The sequence below is a fragment of the Rattus norvegicus genome, chromosome 11, assembly GCF_021556685.1.
Source record: "Rattus norvegicus strain SHRSP/BbbUtx chromosome 11, alternate assembly SHRSP_T2T, whole genome shotgun sequence".
In the NCBI taxonomy this organism is placed as follows: Eukaryota; Metazoa; Chordata; class Mammalia; order Rodentia; family Muridae; genus Rattus; species Rattus norvegicus.
Window position 1 is genome coordinate 90,549,660 of NC_141544.1, and position 13,304 is coordinate 90,562,963.

At 48.8% G+C, this 13,304-nt stretch overlaps 1 protein-coding gene across 4 annotated transcripts in view; it reads left to right on the forward strand.

Moving 5' to 3' along the window:
* Bcl6 (BCL6, transcription repressor) overlaps nt 1-13,304 on the forward strand; it is a 48,684-nt gene that overhangs the window by 29,242 nt on the left and 6,138 nt on the right. For 2 of the 4 annotated variants that reach the window (XM_087576103.1, NM_001107084.1), the window contains exons 2-6: nt 6,064-6,102; nt 6,908-7,079; nt 9,143-9,364; nt 10,974-11,948; nt 12,464-12,648. In XM_087576103.1, coding sequence (XP_087432229.1) covers nt 6,919-7,079; nt 9,143-9,364; nt 10,974-11,948; nt 12,464-12,648 — 1,543 coding nt within the window. In that variant the 5' untranslated portion in view covers nt 6,064-6,102; nt 6,908-6,918. Of the gene's footprint in view, nt 1-3,463; nt 3,593-4,684; nt 4,733-6,063; nt 6,103-6,907; nt 7,080-9,142; nt 9,365-10,973; nt 11,949-12,463; nt 12,649-13,304 lie in introns of those variants that run through there. The other 2 variants (XM_087576104.1, XM_087576105.1) reach the window with 2 other exon arrangements.

Here is a 13,304-nt window from a genome sequence, read left to right on the forward strand (position 1 = left end):
CTTCCCTCCTCCTCCCTCCCTCCCTTCCTGCCCACTCTCTCTGTCTCTGTCTCCCTCTTTGGCTAGAGACTCTTTTAATAGTTTCAGGTGTGATTCTTTTTGAAAGCAAGTGTAGCCAGCTTTGAGGAGGGGACGAAGGGAATAGCCAAATAATAGACTTAGAGCGGCTCCTGAAACCGTACGGTGTTAGCTTAGAGGCATAAGCATCGGAAGAACGGAATTACATCTGCTCAACTAAATGTTTTCCGACTTCAGATTTGGGAGCAACTCCCCCCCTCCCCCCATCCTCAAGAGAGGCAAAAACGCGCTGGTTAGGGGTGCCGGGTGTAGAAGGCGCTGGTAACCGGGTGATTCTTGAACGGACTGAGTCCGCCACCTAGTGGTAGGTCAGGGTCAAGGTTCCCGCCCGAAGCGGTGGTCTCGGATCCTGATCAGATGCTAGGACTGAGGAGGGCATACGCCAATGAAGACCGCATCCGACCTCCAAAGTTTTGAAGAGACAGATGAAAATCATATGCCCATGCCTTCCACGCCGTCAATATTTGTCTCAACTGAGAAACTACTTTCAGGACATTTGTGGCCTCTCTACAGAGAAAGTTGGTAGGCAGAAGAATTGCGCCCAAACTCTCAGGAGCTTTATTTAAACTTCTTCATTGCCATTGTGGAATCAGACCTAACAGTAAGTTTCTGAATTCCAAAGAATTCATCAAGGGACTTCATTCCAGTCCATCTAAGAGAAGGGAAGAGCAGTTTAACCTTAGGTCACTGGAGTCTCCAGTGCAAATGGAAACGGTTCCTTCCCTCCTAGTCTTAGCTTAAAGTTTTCGACATTAGACATGGAAAGGTTAGCGAGGTGTGAGGGGCGGGACATCTCAAAGCTGTGGTGCATGCTTGTTTTGAGAGTTGGGTGGCCAGAAACTACTTAGTCTAGTTGAAGTGTGCACTGGCTTTCTGTAAGCTTGAACTCCGGACCCACACTCTTTCCGTCCAGTTCATCCTTTACCTAGTGGCCTGGGGAGAAATCCCGAGTGTGTACCCGCGTGCGTGTCTGCAGGGGTTGTGAATAAATAGAGCTTTATTCTTTGAGAATGTGTACCCCATCTCTTGCGTAGTTTTCTTTCTCAAAGCTCTTAGCAGAGATGGCCCACTTGCACCGACGCGCTGGCGGCCTCTAGTGGCGTCCTCACCACAGAGACACAGCTGTCTCCCCCCTCCCCCCCCAGCCCCGGCCCCACCCCCCCCTACCCCCACTGGGCCGGGAGGAATCCAGTTCATCCTCCATCACTGCGGGAGTTGTCCCAGGCCGCGGCAGAGAAATGCGCCTCTGTTCGGGTTGGAAACGAATCTGGGGACGTGTCTGAAGCGCGGTCAAGTTTGACTCATCGCTTTCCAAGGACAGTTAGTGCCTTCCATCTTCATTAACGTGAATAAAGACCTTGGCTGACTTCTGTCTAGATCGAATTTTAAAAGGCATTGTTTGCTTGGGGAGATCATGCCTCTCTTTCCTGCCCCACAGTACCCCTCCCACCCCATTGCCGATCCCAGTCCAGTAAGGATGAGGGAAGAGATCTCTTCTGAAGGACATGGTTTACTGGCATTGTCTGCAGGCCTTCTGGAGGCTGTCTCGACCAGGCTCGTGGGGAGCGTCCTTTCAGCTCTTCGACTCTTGATGATAAAACACATCCCTTTATTTTATTGCATTTCCTCGAAGCTTGCAGGCTATCAAGAGTTCTGAGGCAGGACACGTAACAGAAATGAAAGTCAGGACACAAAGTCCTCTGGTTAGCTCCTGAAGCTGCGGAGTCGCATTATCAACTTCTTCTTTTTTTTTTTTTTTTTAAATCTTTTGTGTCATTTCGTCCAGAGGCAAGAGCACCAATATTGTCCTTCCGTACCTTCAGAACAGAAGCAACACTTTGACTCTACCCATTATCGCCACAACAGGGTGGTTAGACCTGAGCACCCTGTTAGGAAAGAGCGCTCCTGCTGGAGCCCAGAGGCTTGTTACAGCGCGTCATCTACCCCCCACCCCTTCCCGTCGCTTGTCCTTCAAACTCCTTGTCCCTAAACAGTGTTTACATTTTAAGAATCCTCTTTAGATTTTGGGGGTGAGCTATTGGAGCTATTAGATTACTAATAATCCAACATCCATCCTGGATAGAGAGAAGTGGAAACGCGTTCTCCAAATCCAGACACTGGCCAAACTAGGTCAATGGGAAGGAGGGGCGGGGCGAGCAGCGGACTATAGTTTCAAGCCTTGATGGAGAGCTCTCTCTAGCGTTAGACAGAGGTAAATACACCATATGATTGCGCTTTCAGAAAGCCGCGGGATGGTAACTCACGGATATTCATTCCTGTCCCATATAAAATTCCCTTTGTCACCGTTAGCCCATACCGAGGGACAAACCCACAAAACATGGAACCAGAGAGTCCCCATTTCTGGGGTGCGAGCCTGATCCCGCCTCCATCTATGAAAGGATGTGCTATGCAGTGATGCTACCCGTTACTTTTAAGACTGGACCGAGGTTGTGCAGACCGCCCCAAAGACGCAAGGCTACTGAGATCACTTAGGAGGTAGCCACATGGGGTTCATTTCTGGGAAGGCGAGACAGCTCTGCCGTGTGTCCGAGCTTGCACTGGGGTGGGCTCTGTTACCCTGTCTCTACGGTTTCAGGAAAATAAGACTGAAATTCCGGAGCCTGTCAGCCTGGTAGCTCCAGCTGGAAAGAAGGTTGGGCGGAAACCTCCCCTTTCTTGCCAACGTAGGCGGAAGGGGCTTTCAGTTTACTTTTCTTCCAGGTTTAGTCCCTCCACCCCACCCCCCACCGCATCCCTCAAAAAATCGGTCAGGTTTCTCCAAGGGTAGAGACTCGTAGTTCCGGGGATTCAATGTTTTGCCTTGGTTTTTCACCTTCCCATTCCCTTCAAAAGCAGGGAAGGAAGTAAGCGGGAAGACAAAAAGAAAGTCCCAAGAAATAACATCAAGACCCTAAGACAAACAACAAAACAAAGCCAAACGAACCCTAGCTCACGCAATTGCCAGAATAGGGCAAACTAGAAATCATGAAGCGAGCCTCGGATTGTCTCCAGACTCCTGGGCTCCGCTCTCTGAGGCTTTTAGCTTGCTCGGGGGCAGGGATGAGGACCCGGTGGAGTAGGGCCTGGAACCCGGAACCCATGTGGACGGCGGATTTAGGAGAAAAAGGTGCTTTGTCCCCGTCTAGCGCTGCGCAACCAGCGATCCCGGGCTGGACTGTCAGGCCGCGGCTTCCTGGAAAGTTACTTCTCGTTGGAGACCGCGCTGGGCAGGAGTGTTCTGTGAAATCCTTAGAGCTGAGATCGACTATGTTCCGGGAATGAGAGGGCTGTGCCATTCCCCTCGTGGCCCCCTGCTTTGACAGAGTAACAGGAAAAAAAAAAAGACACACAATGCTAGCTAGCTACCGAGGTGCACGAAAACATTTATTTGAATGTAACCAAATTAGCCGTTACAGTCCTTCCACTCGGCCCCCGGCCGAACCTTCCCGGCTTCAAGGCGGATGGGCAGCAGTGCCAGCCGATCGCCAGGGGGTGGGCGGTCCCAGGAAGACAGGTACAGCTAGGTGCGGTGAGCGAGTCTGCGCAAGCTTGCCAGACGGCAGGACTGGGGTTTGTGCGGGTGTGTGTGAACAGGCAAGTGCGGCTGCCACTCCACCCACCTCCTCAAAGGGAAAGAATGGAATCTTTCGCATTGGCTACTGTGCTCTTTCCCCTTCGAATCTCAGATATATATTCTCTCTCTCTCTCTCTCTCTCTCTCTCTCTCTCTCTCTCTCTCTCTCTCTCTCTCTCTCTCTCTCTCTCTCTCTCTCTCTCTCCTCTCTTTCTGTCTCTCTTCCCTCCCGCTGGAAACTCCTTACATGAAGCTGCCTCATTCACACTAGGGAAGTGCCCCAGGGAGGGAAAGGCTGCATGGATGGGCTAATTTAATTCTTAGTTGGGTATTACTGAGGCTGGACCTGGCTTAGAGTGGAGTCCCAATTCTAGTTCAACTGTCTTTACTGTCTTTGCCGGCCTGATTCTCCTTGGGGTTGTTTGCATAACTTTGTTGGAGGATGGTTTTGAGGTCTTGGGCAAGAGCTGGTCTTGGAGAGCCTCAGTTTCCTTTATAGTGAATCCTAGCTGTTATAAAATGTGGTCTAATGATGAGTGGGAGAAGGCTGAGTAATTGGTCAAACAGGCAAGCTGAATGCTGATGGAGCTTCCCTATCTGCAGCATCTGGAGGGAGGTGGCACTCAGTTCCAACGCTAGCCCCCACCCCAGGGAGTTATGGAACCTGCTGAGACCAGTTGGCTGACAGAGATGTGAATCTGTTGAGAGGGGTGATTCCATAGCACACAGCCTGCCCTTGTGTGTGCATGTGTTTTGTTGATGGAGACAGGCTTAAGGTAAAAGGATAGCCTGTCAGTGGACATAGAAGGGCTGCCTTTTTTTGTTGTTGTTTGTTTGCTTGCTTTGTTCCTCATCTGGAGTGAGTCATTACCACTTGTCCTGGTGAAGCGGCAAATCTGGGCTTCCTGTGGTTCCAAAAGTCTGTGACTGGAAATCCACAAGTGAGCTGGTGGTTGAAGCCCAGCCCAAGAATTCCAGAAGGGCTTGTGGATCTCGTCCACGGGGAAGCAGGAGACAGTTAGTAAATAAACTTCACGTGTCTTCAGTGCTTATTTTCAAAAGAGGCAGTCATTGAACTTGGGTGAGGGCCACGTGAAATCTTTTTACTCGCTCAGAATGAGGATGGGTTTGGGTTCTTTTTATTGTTTTCTGTCCTTTCACTTCCCCGGTTTCCTACCCCATACTCACTCACTCACACGCACGCACGTATTAACCTTGAAGCTGAAGAGATTGAGTGACTGGCGCTTGGGACCACAAAGAAATATCTGAGTGTTTGGTTACAGACTCAAAGAAACCTCACATTTTATAGTGCCCATTTGGTTAGGCTCAGCAGCAAGGAATGGGGCAAAGTTTGTGTGGGGGAAGGAGCTTAAAACTGAGAGTCACCCACCTCAGGGTGCTGCGGTCCTGCGTGCTTTGTGGCACGTAGGCTGACTTGGAAAGAGGACAGGGATCTGAGCCAGAAGACCTAGGACCAGGCCATCAACTATCTAAGTGGCCCAATGCGACCTCACTGGCCTTAGGCCCCTTTACCCGGAAAGCAGCTCTGAAGACAGGAGGACAGAGGTCCAATCTATTACAGCTCAGGCTTTTCTAACCCACATTCGATCATAAAGGAAAGTCTTGCACCTTTGCTTCTAATGGTTTTTGTTTTAGAGAAAGCAATTTGGAGAGAGTACATATTTTATTAAATCTCTTGAAGGCTCCCCGGCCAGTTGTCAGAGAAACCACACAGTTAAATCTTCCACCAGCTAAGGGAGGGGAAACTTTGAAAAGGAGGGCAAAGATACCCAAGGAATTCGTAAACATGGTGTCTCAGGTTTTATTCCAGAGTTGGTACTCAGTCTGAAGCGTTCCAGAGAATCAGGAAATACTGCCTGGCTGTTTGTCCTGAACAAGTCATTTGAACCCTGGGTCTCAATTTCATCACCAGAGAAATAAGGATAAAGATATTGGGCCTATCAGCCTTGTGGAATCATTCTAAGACTTGAAAGATAATATTTTTAGCAAGGGTTTGAATAGCGTCCAGTGTTTTTAGGTCCCTGAAGAATCATTACCATTAATATTGAAAGAACTACTTATTTTTTTTTCTTTCCCATAAACTCAAATGGCCTCTTGATGTATATATTTTTTTTAACCCTAAAAAAGGAAATACATGTATACAGGTATATCTAATTAACGTATGCAGTGGTGTTCCTAGCACTGAGGATAAGGCATTGTTACCCAATGGCTTTGCGGGCCTGTTGTTTCTGTAAGAACTGAGCTGGAATGTTTGCTAGCTTGTGGGAAAACTGCACCAGCTGGCAGGCTGCAGCCATCAAAGCAAAGCTAGCTACGTGCGTCCTAAAATAAGACTGGAGTGGACAATCTTACACGCATTTAGTCAATCTCTGCTTGCTCTCTTCTTTGCAGTTTTAAAGCAAAATTTTGGACTGTGAAGCAAGGCATTGGGTGAGTAAATCAAATTATATGCTCTAAAATTTGTAGGTGAATTTTTCCTCTTGAATTTTTCCCATGCTGCGGTGTGTGTGTGTGTGTGTGTGTGTGTGTGTGTGTGTGTGTGTGTGTGAAGTTTGCCACTTGATGAACAAAAGGATAATGAATTCTCTCCACACAGAGCTCAGGTCTCACCCCTCTGACCCTTCAGTAACTGACTTCATACCATTGTATATGTGGGATTCTTCCTTCCCGTTCTCAGTTCAGGTTAACCTGGCTGCCTACACTGCTAGCATTATGCGAGTGCTAAGCACTCAAACTATTGAACGAAACAACCCCCAGTCTCAGCGCATGGGATGAACAGTGAAATGACATACCGATTAAAAATAGCTGCACTCATTTTTTTTTTAAAGAACCTATTATGGTGTAGGCACATATTTCTAATTTTAAAAACCACATAGGTATTGCCGTTCCTATTTTGGAAAGTGAAAGCCCAGAAACAGTAACAGCGCACTCCAAGTAACAGAGCTGGTGAAAGGCAAAGCAAGCTGGGTGACTCTCCAAGAGTGGTTTTCTCCATTGCAACACACTCTCAATGCTTGGCAGGGTGTTTAGTATGCGGAAAAGCACTTCACGGGCAGCCCTTCCCTTCCCCTTTCCCCTAAAGAGCTTTCTACACCAGCCTTCATTCTCCCTATTTGACAGCTACGAAAAGGAATGCCCAGAAAATGGGCTAGGACTTGTCCACTGTATACCTGAGTCGCTACAGCAGGCTCACCTAGGTTCGCAAGGAGTAATAGGAGTTTTAACTTCTGCCCAGGCAAACACAACATGGCCTCACCGGCTGACAGCTGTATCCAGTTCACCCGCCATGCTAGTGATGTTCTTCTCAACCTTAACCGCCTCCGAAGTCGGGACATCTTGACCGACGTTGTCATCGTGGTGAGCCGTGAGCAGTTTAGAGCCCATAAGACAGTGCTCATGGCCTGCAGGTGAGTGGTCTTGGCATGAAGGGCGATTGCATAAAAGGGGATGCTAGGATCGGCAGCCGTCGAGATGAATGTATAGGTTGTTCTCCGTGTCCGAGATGACATTTCCTTAGTCTCCAGACCTCAGCAAATGGCTTGGTGTTGTGGACTCTTAGGAAACAATTGAATGAACACACCTTTCGGAAAGCATTACTGTTCCGAAGGAATACTGAGGGAAGAAATCATATACTTTCAAAGTCAAGATGTGTTTGAGACCAGCAGGGAGAGTATCTTCAGTTAACCAGTATGAGGATGAAACATAAGAGTTTTGAAACAGTTTAACCAACCTTGAAAGCATTTGACCTTTTATGCCATGACTATACTTTATTTTTTAAAAAATTGCTTTTTGGTTTTTCAAGATATGATTTCTCTGTGTGTAGCTCTGACTGTCCTGGAACTTGATCGGTAGACTAGGCTGGCCTCGAACTCACAGAGATCCACTTGCCTCTGCCACCCAAGTGCTGGGATTATAGGCGTTTCCTGCCACTGCCCTAAAATTTTGAGACCGGGTTTAATGTACATTAAGCTAGCCTTGGACATAACACTTAGCTAAGGCTGGCCTTGAAACTCTGACCTCTCAGCCCAAGTGCTGGGAGTGTAGGTATAAATCACCATGCCCAGATTATCGTACTTAATTTATACTATAACCGTATTTCCATGGTTTAAGCATAGAGTGAGTAAGCCAGCTAATTCTTCATATTTTCCTGAATTTCAGGTTTTTCTGTGCCATAGCATATTAAGTTATTTCTAAGGTCTTCCTGCTAGCGTCTGTTGTGGCTGACCCCAACGTCTCATCTCCATTTTGTAGATAACGAAAGCAAGGCACATATCTGGATAACGATGGAGGCTCTGTATTGCAATTAGAGAACTTAACAAACATCTAATAATAGCTTTTAACAAAACAATGTGAGAGGCTGGTGAGACAGGTCAGTGGGTAAAGGCATGTGCCACCAAACCTGATGATGTCAGTTCAACCTCAGGACCCACACGGTGGAAGGAGAGGAGTGACCATCACAAGTTGTCCTCTAACCTCTACTCTCATGACATAGCATATTCACACACACACACACACACACACACACACACACACACACACACACACAGAGAGAGAGAGAGAGAGAGAAACACAGAGAGACAGAGACAGAAAGACACAGAGACAGACAGAGAGACAGAGACAGAGAGACACAGAGACAGACAGAGAGACAGACAGTGAGTGTAAAGACACATTTAAAATGTAAAACGTGAGAACGGGAATTTATAGGGATATAAAGTAATAGCTAGTGTTCAGTATTTACCATGCCCTGCATCAGTGTACACTCTAACATTGTTTTGTTCTTGCTACAACCCTATTAAGCACATGCAAAAATATCCCTTTGCTTAGCAGATAAGGAAATCAAGTTAAGGCTGTTGGCTACTTCCTGGGGAAGCCTTGGCTCACTTCTGGCAACCCACCCAGAACGAGAATTCTGATGACAGTCTAGTCTAGAATTTTAATATTAACTGACTAGACAACATGACCTGGAGGCATTGCTTGGGATTAGACTCGAATCTTCTAGGACTAATTGACCTTCTGGTAATTGTTGGGCTTTGAGCAAGGCAGCGGCGTACAACTATGCACATACCGTCATCATCCATCCCCAACTCGCTCCACGTGCAGCAGACTTCTAAAACTAAGGCTATTGTGATAAAGCAAGGGGAATATTCATAGCAAACACATGCAGTAAGTTAGAATGCTAAGTTAGACGAAAGAGAACAGCACTGTGGCTCCAAGGCTATCTTCCATACTCTGCTAGCCCAGTTTCTCCACTTGTAAAGGTAGAACATAGTGGTACACATCTCGCAGGATTGGGGAGAATGCTGGTTAATGTGAACTTGCAGAATACCTCAGGAATTGCTGGCATCTGCTAGGCTTTCCACAAGTAGAAGTTACTATTAAGCGCCACAGAGCTGTGGGTTCCGGGCTCGGGGAAGACAAGGCACAGAGATGCTTTGTGACCACTACCGTGGTAACTCTGTTTGTCTTGCAGTGGCCTGTTCTACAGCATCTTCACTGACCAGTTGAAATGCAACCTTAGTGTAATCAATCTGGATCCTGAGATCAGCCCTGAGGGGTTTTGCATCCTCTTGGACTTCATGTACACATCTAGGCTCAACCTGAGGGAAGGCAACATCATGGCCGTGATGGCCACAGCCATGTACCTGCAGATGGAGCATGTTGTCGACACATGCCGGAAGTTCATCAAGGCCAGGTGAGCTGCTACCTAGGTGGGAGCTGTGGACACAGAAAGGAGAGTTCCAGATCAGAAATCATGCATGCTGTGATAGCCTCCACGACACGTGACACCTCCCTCTCTACTCTTTATCCATGTACTCTAGGCAGATGCCATTCCTTGCAGGACCCCAGATGCATGTCCTGTGTGCCCCACACACTGACCCACTTCCACCACCTCCACCCACCAGCCCACCTCCACCCTATATCCCTTTAGTCTCTCTTCTCACTTGACCTACAAGGCCAAAACTGGAAGCCTTTAGCATGGACCTTTCCCTGACGTCCTCGGCTCATCTGTTGGCAGGCAGCACTTTGCTTTTCCTTCTGACCTTCCTCCTCCTAACGTTTGTCTGTGTGTGTTAGTTCTCCTTTAGACTTCTATTACAACGGTTTCTATATGTGCCTTAGTTCTCTGCCAAGGCATAGGCCACTTGAGTTCACAGTTGAGTTGCGTTGTTTGCTTTCTGTCATCACATTCATGTTGGGGAGGTCACTTCATGGATAGAATCGGGTTCCCTGGGTCTAACCCTTACCCAAGGTAGGAGACACGAGCATCATCAGAGGATGGGGGTCCTGAGAGTTGAGGAAATGACGAAGAGCCTTGGTAACGGCTCCTTGAGGCTCACCTTCCTCAGAACTGCTTGACTCCACAGCTTTAGGATAGCTGCCTGCTTTCCTACCAGAAGGGATTTCTAGTCTCTATTTGACCACTTCCAGGACCTTGGAACTCACATTCTCACAGCCATGCTGTCTACCTCGGATAGCTGCAATGTTCCATTTTATAACCTCTTGAAACCTGGTTCCATTACTGCTCACTTTCTGATCCTCCCTGTTAGCGGAGGATCCTGTTGAGCTGCCCTACTTTCTCACCCACACAAGTCTGTCCCTTTAAGTATTTGCAGCCAGTGTTTGTGTCTCCCGTGGGTGACAATGGCGGCGAGTTCACCACCGCTGTCATTTGGGAGTACTTTACACAGGCCAGGCCTTGTGCTCTCGACGGTTAAGCAACTTGCTCCAGGTCAGAGCTGGGTTTTGCAAATCAGGCCAGGCTGCTCCAGCGCTAGGGCTTTCATGCTGCTCACTCACTGCCTGCTCTCCTTCATCGACCTCCCCGAGAATCTGCTGAACATATGGGGGAGGTCGTTTATTTGATACACTCTGACTGTTTAGTACCACCATGGTGTGCATTCCTCCCTCCGAGTTTCTGGGAGGATAAAATGGCCTGCATTTCCTCACAGGACTTTCGCACGTGTGAAATGGGATAGGGGCTTTAAAAAGCTTTATGTTACCCATATAATTCTATATAATCAGAGGACCTACAGTTTCCAAGGCATGCATACATGTGCGCCTCACATTTACATGCCCAATCAAACATGTGAGTAGCTCTTCTTCCTCAGTTTCCCCAATCATACCTCAGACTGCTAGACTTCTGGGTATAATGCCCTACCATTCCGTTTTCCTACTCCAGAGTCACATCTCCCACGTCTAGCTGACTCAAGCACAGATGTGGTTATATAACAGTGTCACTGGAAGGTCATCTATTTAACAGTTCTAATTTTGGGTCTTTTTTTTTTTTAAATCCCCCACAGTGAAGCAGAAATGGCCCCTGCACTTAAGCCTCCCCGTGAAGAGTTCCTGAACAGCCGGATGCTGATGCCCCATGACGTCATGGCCTATCGAGGTCGTGAGGTTGTGGAGAACAATATGCCACTAAGAAATACTCCCGGGTGTGAGAGTAGAGCTTTTGCCCCTCCCCTGTACAGTGGCCTGTCGACACCACCAGCCTCTTATCCGATGTATAGCCATCTCCCGCTCAGCAGTTTCCTCTTCTCCGACGAGGAACTACGAGATGCCCCCCGAATGCCTGTGGCTAACCCTTTTCCCAAGGAGCGCGCCCTCCCCTGTGACAGTGCCAGGCCAGTCCCTAATGAGTATAGCAGGCCAACCATGGAGGTGTCCCCCAGCTTGTGCCACAGCAATATCTACTCGCCCAAGGAGGCAGTCCCAGAGGAGGCTCGGAGTGACATACACTACAGTGTGACTGAGGGCCCCAAGCCTGCTGCCCCTTCTGCTCGGCATGCCTCGTACTTCCCCTGTGACAAAGCCAGCAAAGAAGAAGAGAGACCCTCTTCAGAGGACGAGATCGCCCTGCATTTCGAGCCCCCCAATGCACCCTTGAACCGGAAGGGTCTGGTTAGTCCCCAGAGTCCGCAGAAATCCGACTGCCAGCCCAACTCACCCACAGAGTCCTCCAGCAGCAAGAACGCCTGCATCCTTCAGGCCTCTGGCTCTCCTCCAGCCAAGAGCCCCACTGATCCGAAAGCCTGCAACTGGAAGAAGTATAAGTTCATCGTTCTCAACAGCCTCAATCAGAATGCCAAGCCAGAGGGCTCTGAGCAGGCAGAGCTGGGCCGCCTCTCCCCACGAGCCTACCCTGCACCGCCGGCCTGCCAGCCGCCTATGGAGCCTGCGAACCTTGATCTCCAGTCTCCAACCAAGCTCAGTGCCAGTGGGGAGGACTCTACCATCCCCCAAGCCAGCCGGCTCAATAACATCGTTAACAGGTGATTTCAGAGGCCCTGTGGGTCTAAGGTCAGGGGCTACCCGAACACAGTTCCGAGGCCTCATAGCTTCCGGTGGATGCAGAGTGCAGGGCTGTGCTGTTTTTCTGTCTGAAACGCTGATGGGTATTAGTACCGGAGTGGAGTGAGTTAGCCTGAGTCAGGACTGACCATATTACATTGAAGTTGTATTTTCGTTTCATTTTTTTCCCCCATTCCTTTGTGTGGGAGAAAAGCATTCCACAAATCCCAAAGGCCCTTCCTGTGGCCTTGATGGAGCAGGGAACCCCTCGTTTAGACTGAGAAAGGCTTTGGGCCCCAAGGAAAAGCAACTGGCCTTGGAGTGGAAGATGGGCATTCGTGGACCACTAGAAAAGGGCTCTGAGTCTTAGAACTTGAGAAGGCAGTTCTGGTCTCTGGGCTTGCCTGAGAGACACAGAGAGAGGTTAGCATGGCGGCCATGTGGCCCACTCTTCCCAGATGAATGCTGAAACTCCTTTTTTCCCCCCTGTCCACAGGTCCCTGGCAGGCTCCCCCCGAAGCAGCAGCGAGAGCCACTCGCCACTCTACATGCACCCCCCGAAGTGCACATCCTGCGGCTCTCAGTCCCCACAGCATACAGAGATGTGTCTCCATACTGCCGGGCCCACATTCCCGGAGGAGATGGGAGAGACCCAGTCAGAGTATTCGGATTCTAGCTGTGGTGAGTTTTAGTCTCTCTTTCTCTCAGAGCCTGGAAGGGAGGCCCCTCTGTTCCCTGGCATGTGTGTGCTGCTGTCTCCGGGACATGACCCAGATTAGAAGTCCTCTGGCACTCAATAGCACGAGCAATAGTTTCTTTTCTGTCTCCCAGGAACTGGGCTGCCTCAAGCAAGCCAATGGGTGTAGCTGTTGGTGGAACTGGGATAACTAGACTCCAGCATAGATAGCCTGCAGAAAACTTCTGGAAGCCTCAGAGCTTTCTCAGCCTGTCTGTGCCCAAACGACCTGAGCAGGGTGTGGGGTGGTAGCATTTCCTGGTAGGCTGTAGATTCTCTGTGGAGAAACAGCTGGCCTTAGTCACTCACATGTCTTTCACCGGCCTCAGTTGGTTCCTAGAATGGCAGAGGTATTAGTAAATGCTGAATTAAGTTCGTGGAACTAAATTATTAAATTGGCATTTCCACATAGTCGGTGTTGGCTCCCTCAGTGTTTAAACCATAGTAAAAAGTCTCACTCTTTCCTCAACCCTAGTTACCATCTTTTATGACCCGGAAAATATATAATCAGGGTTAAATTACACTGATAAGCCATTCTCAAAGGATTAGGACAGAATAAAGAAGTGGCTTACAGTGAGCCATTTGGCATAGGGTCACAAGT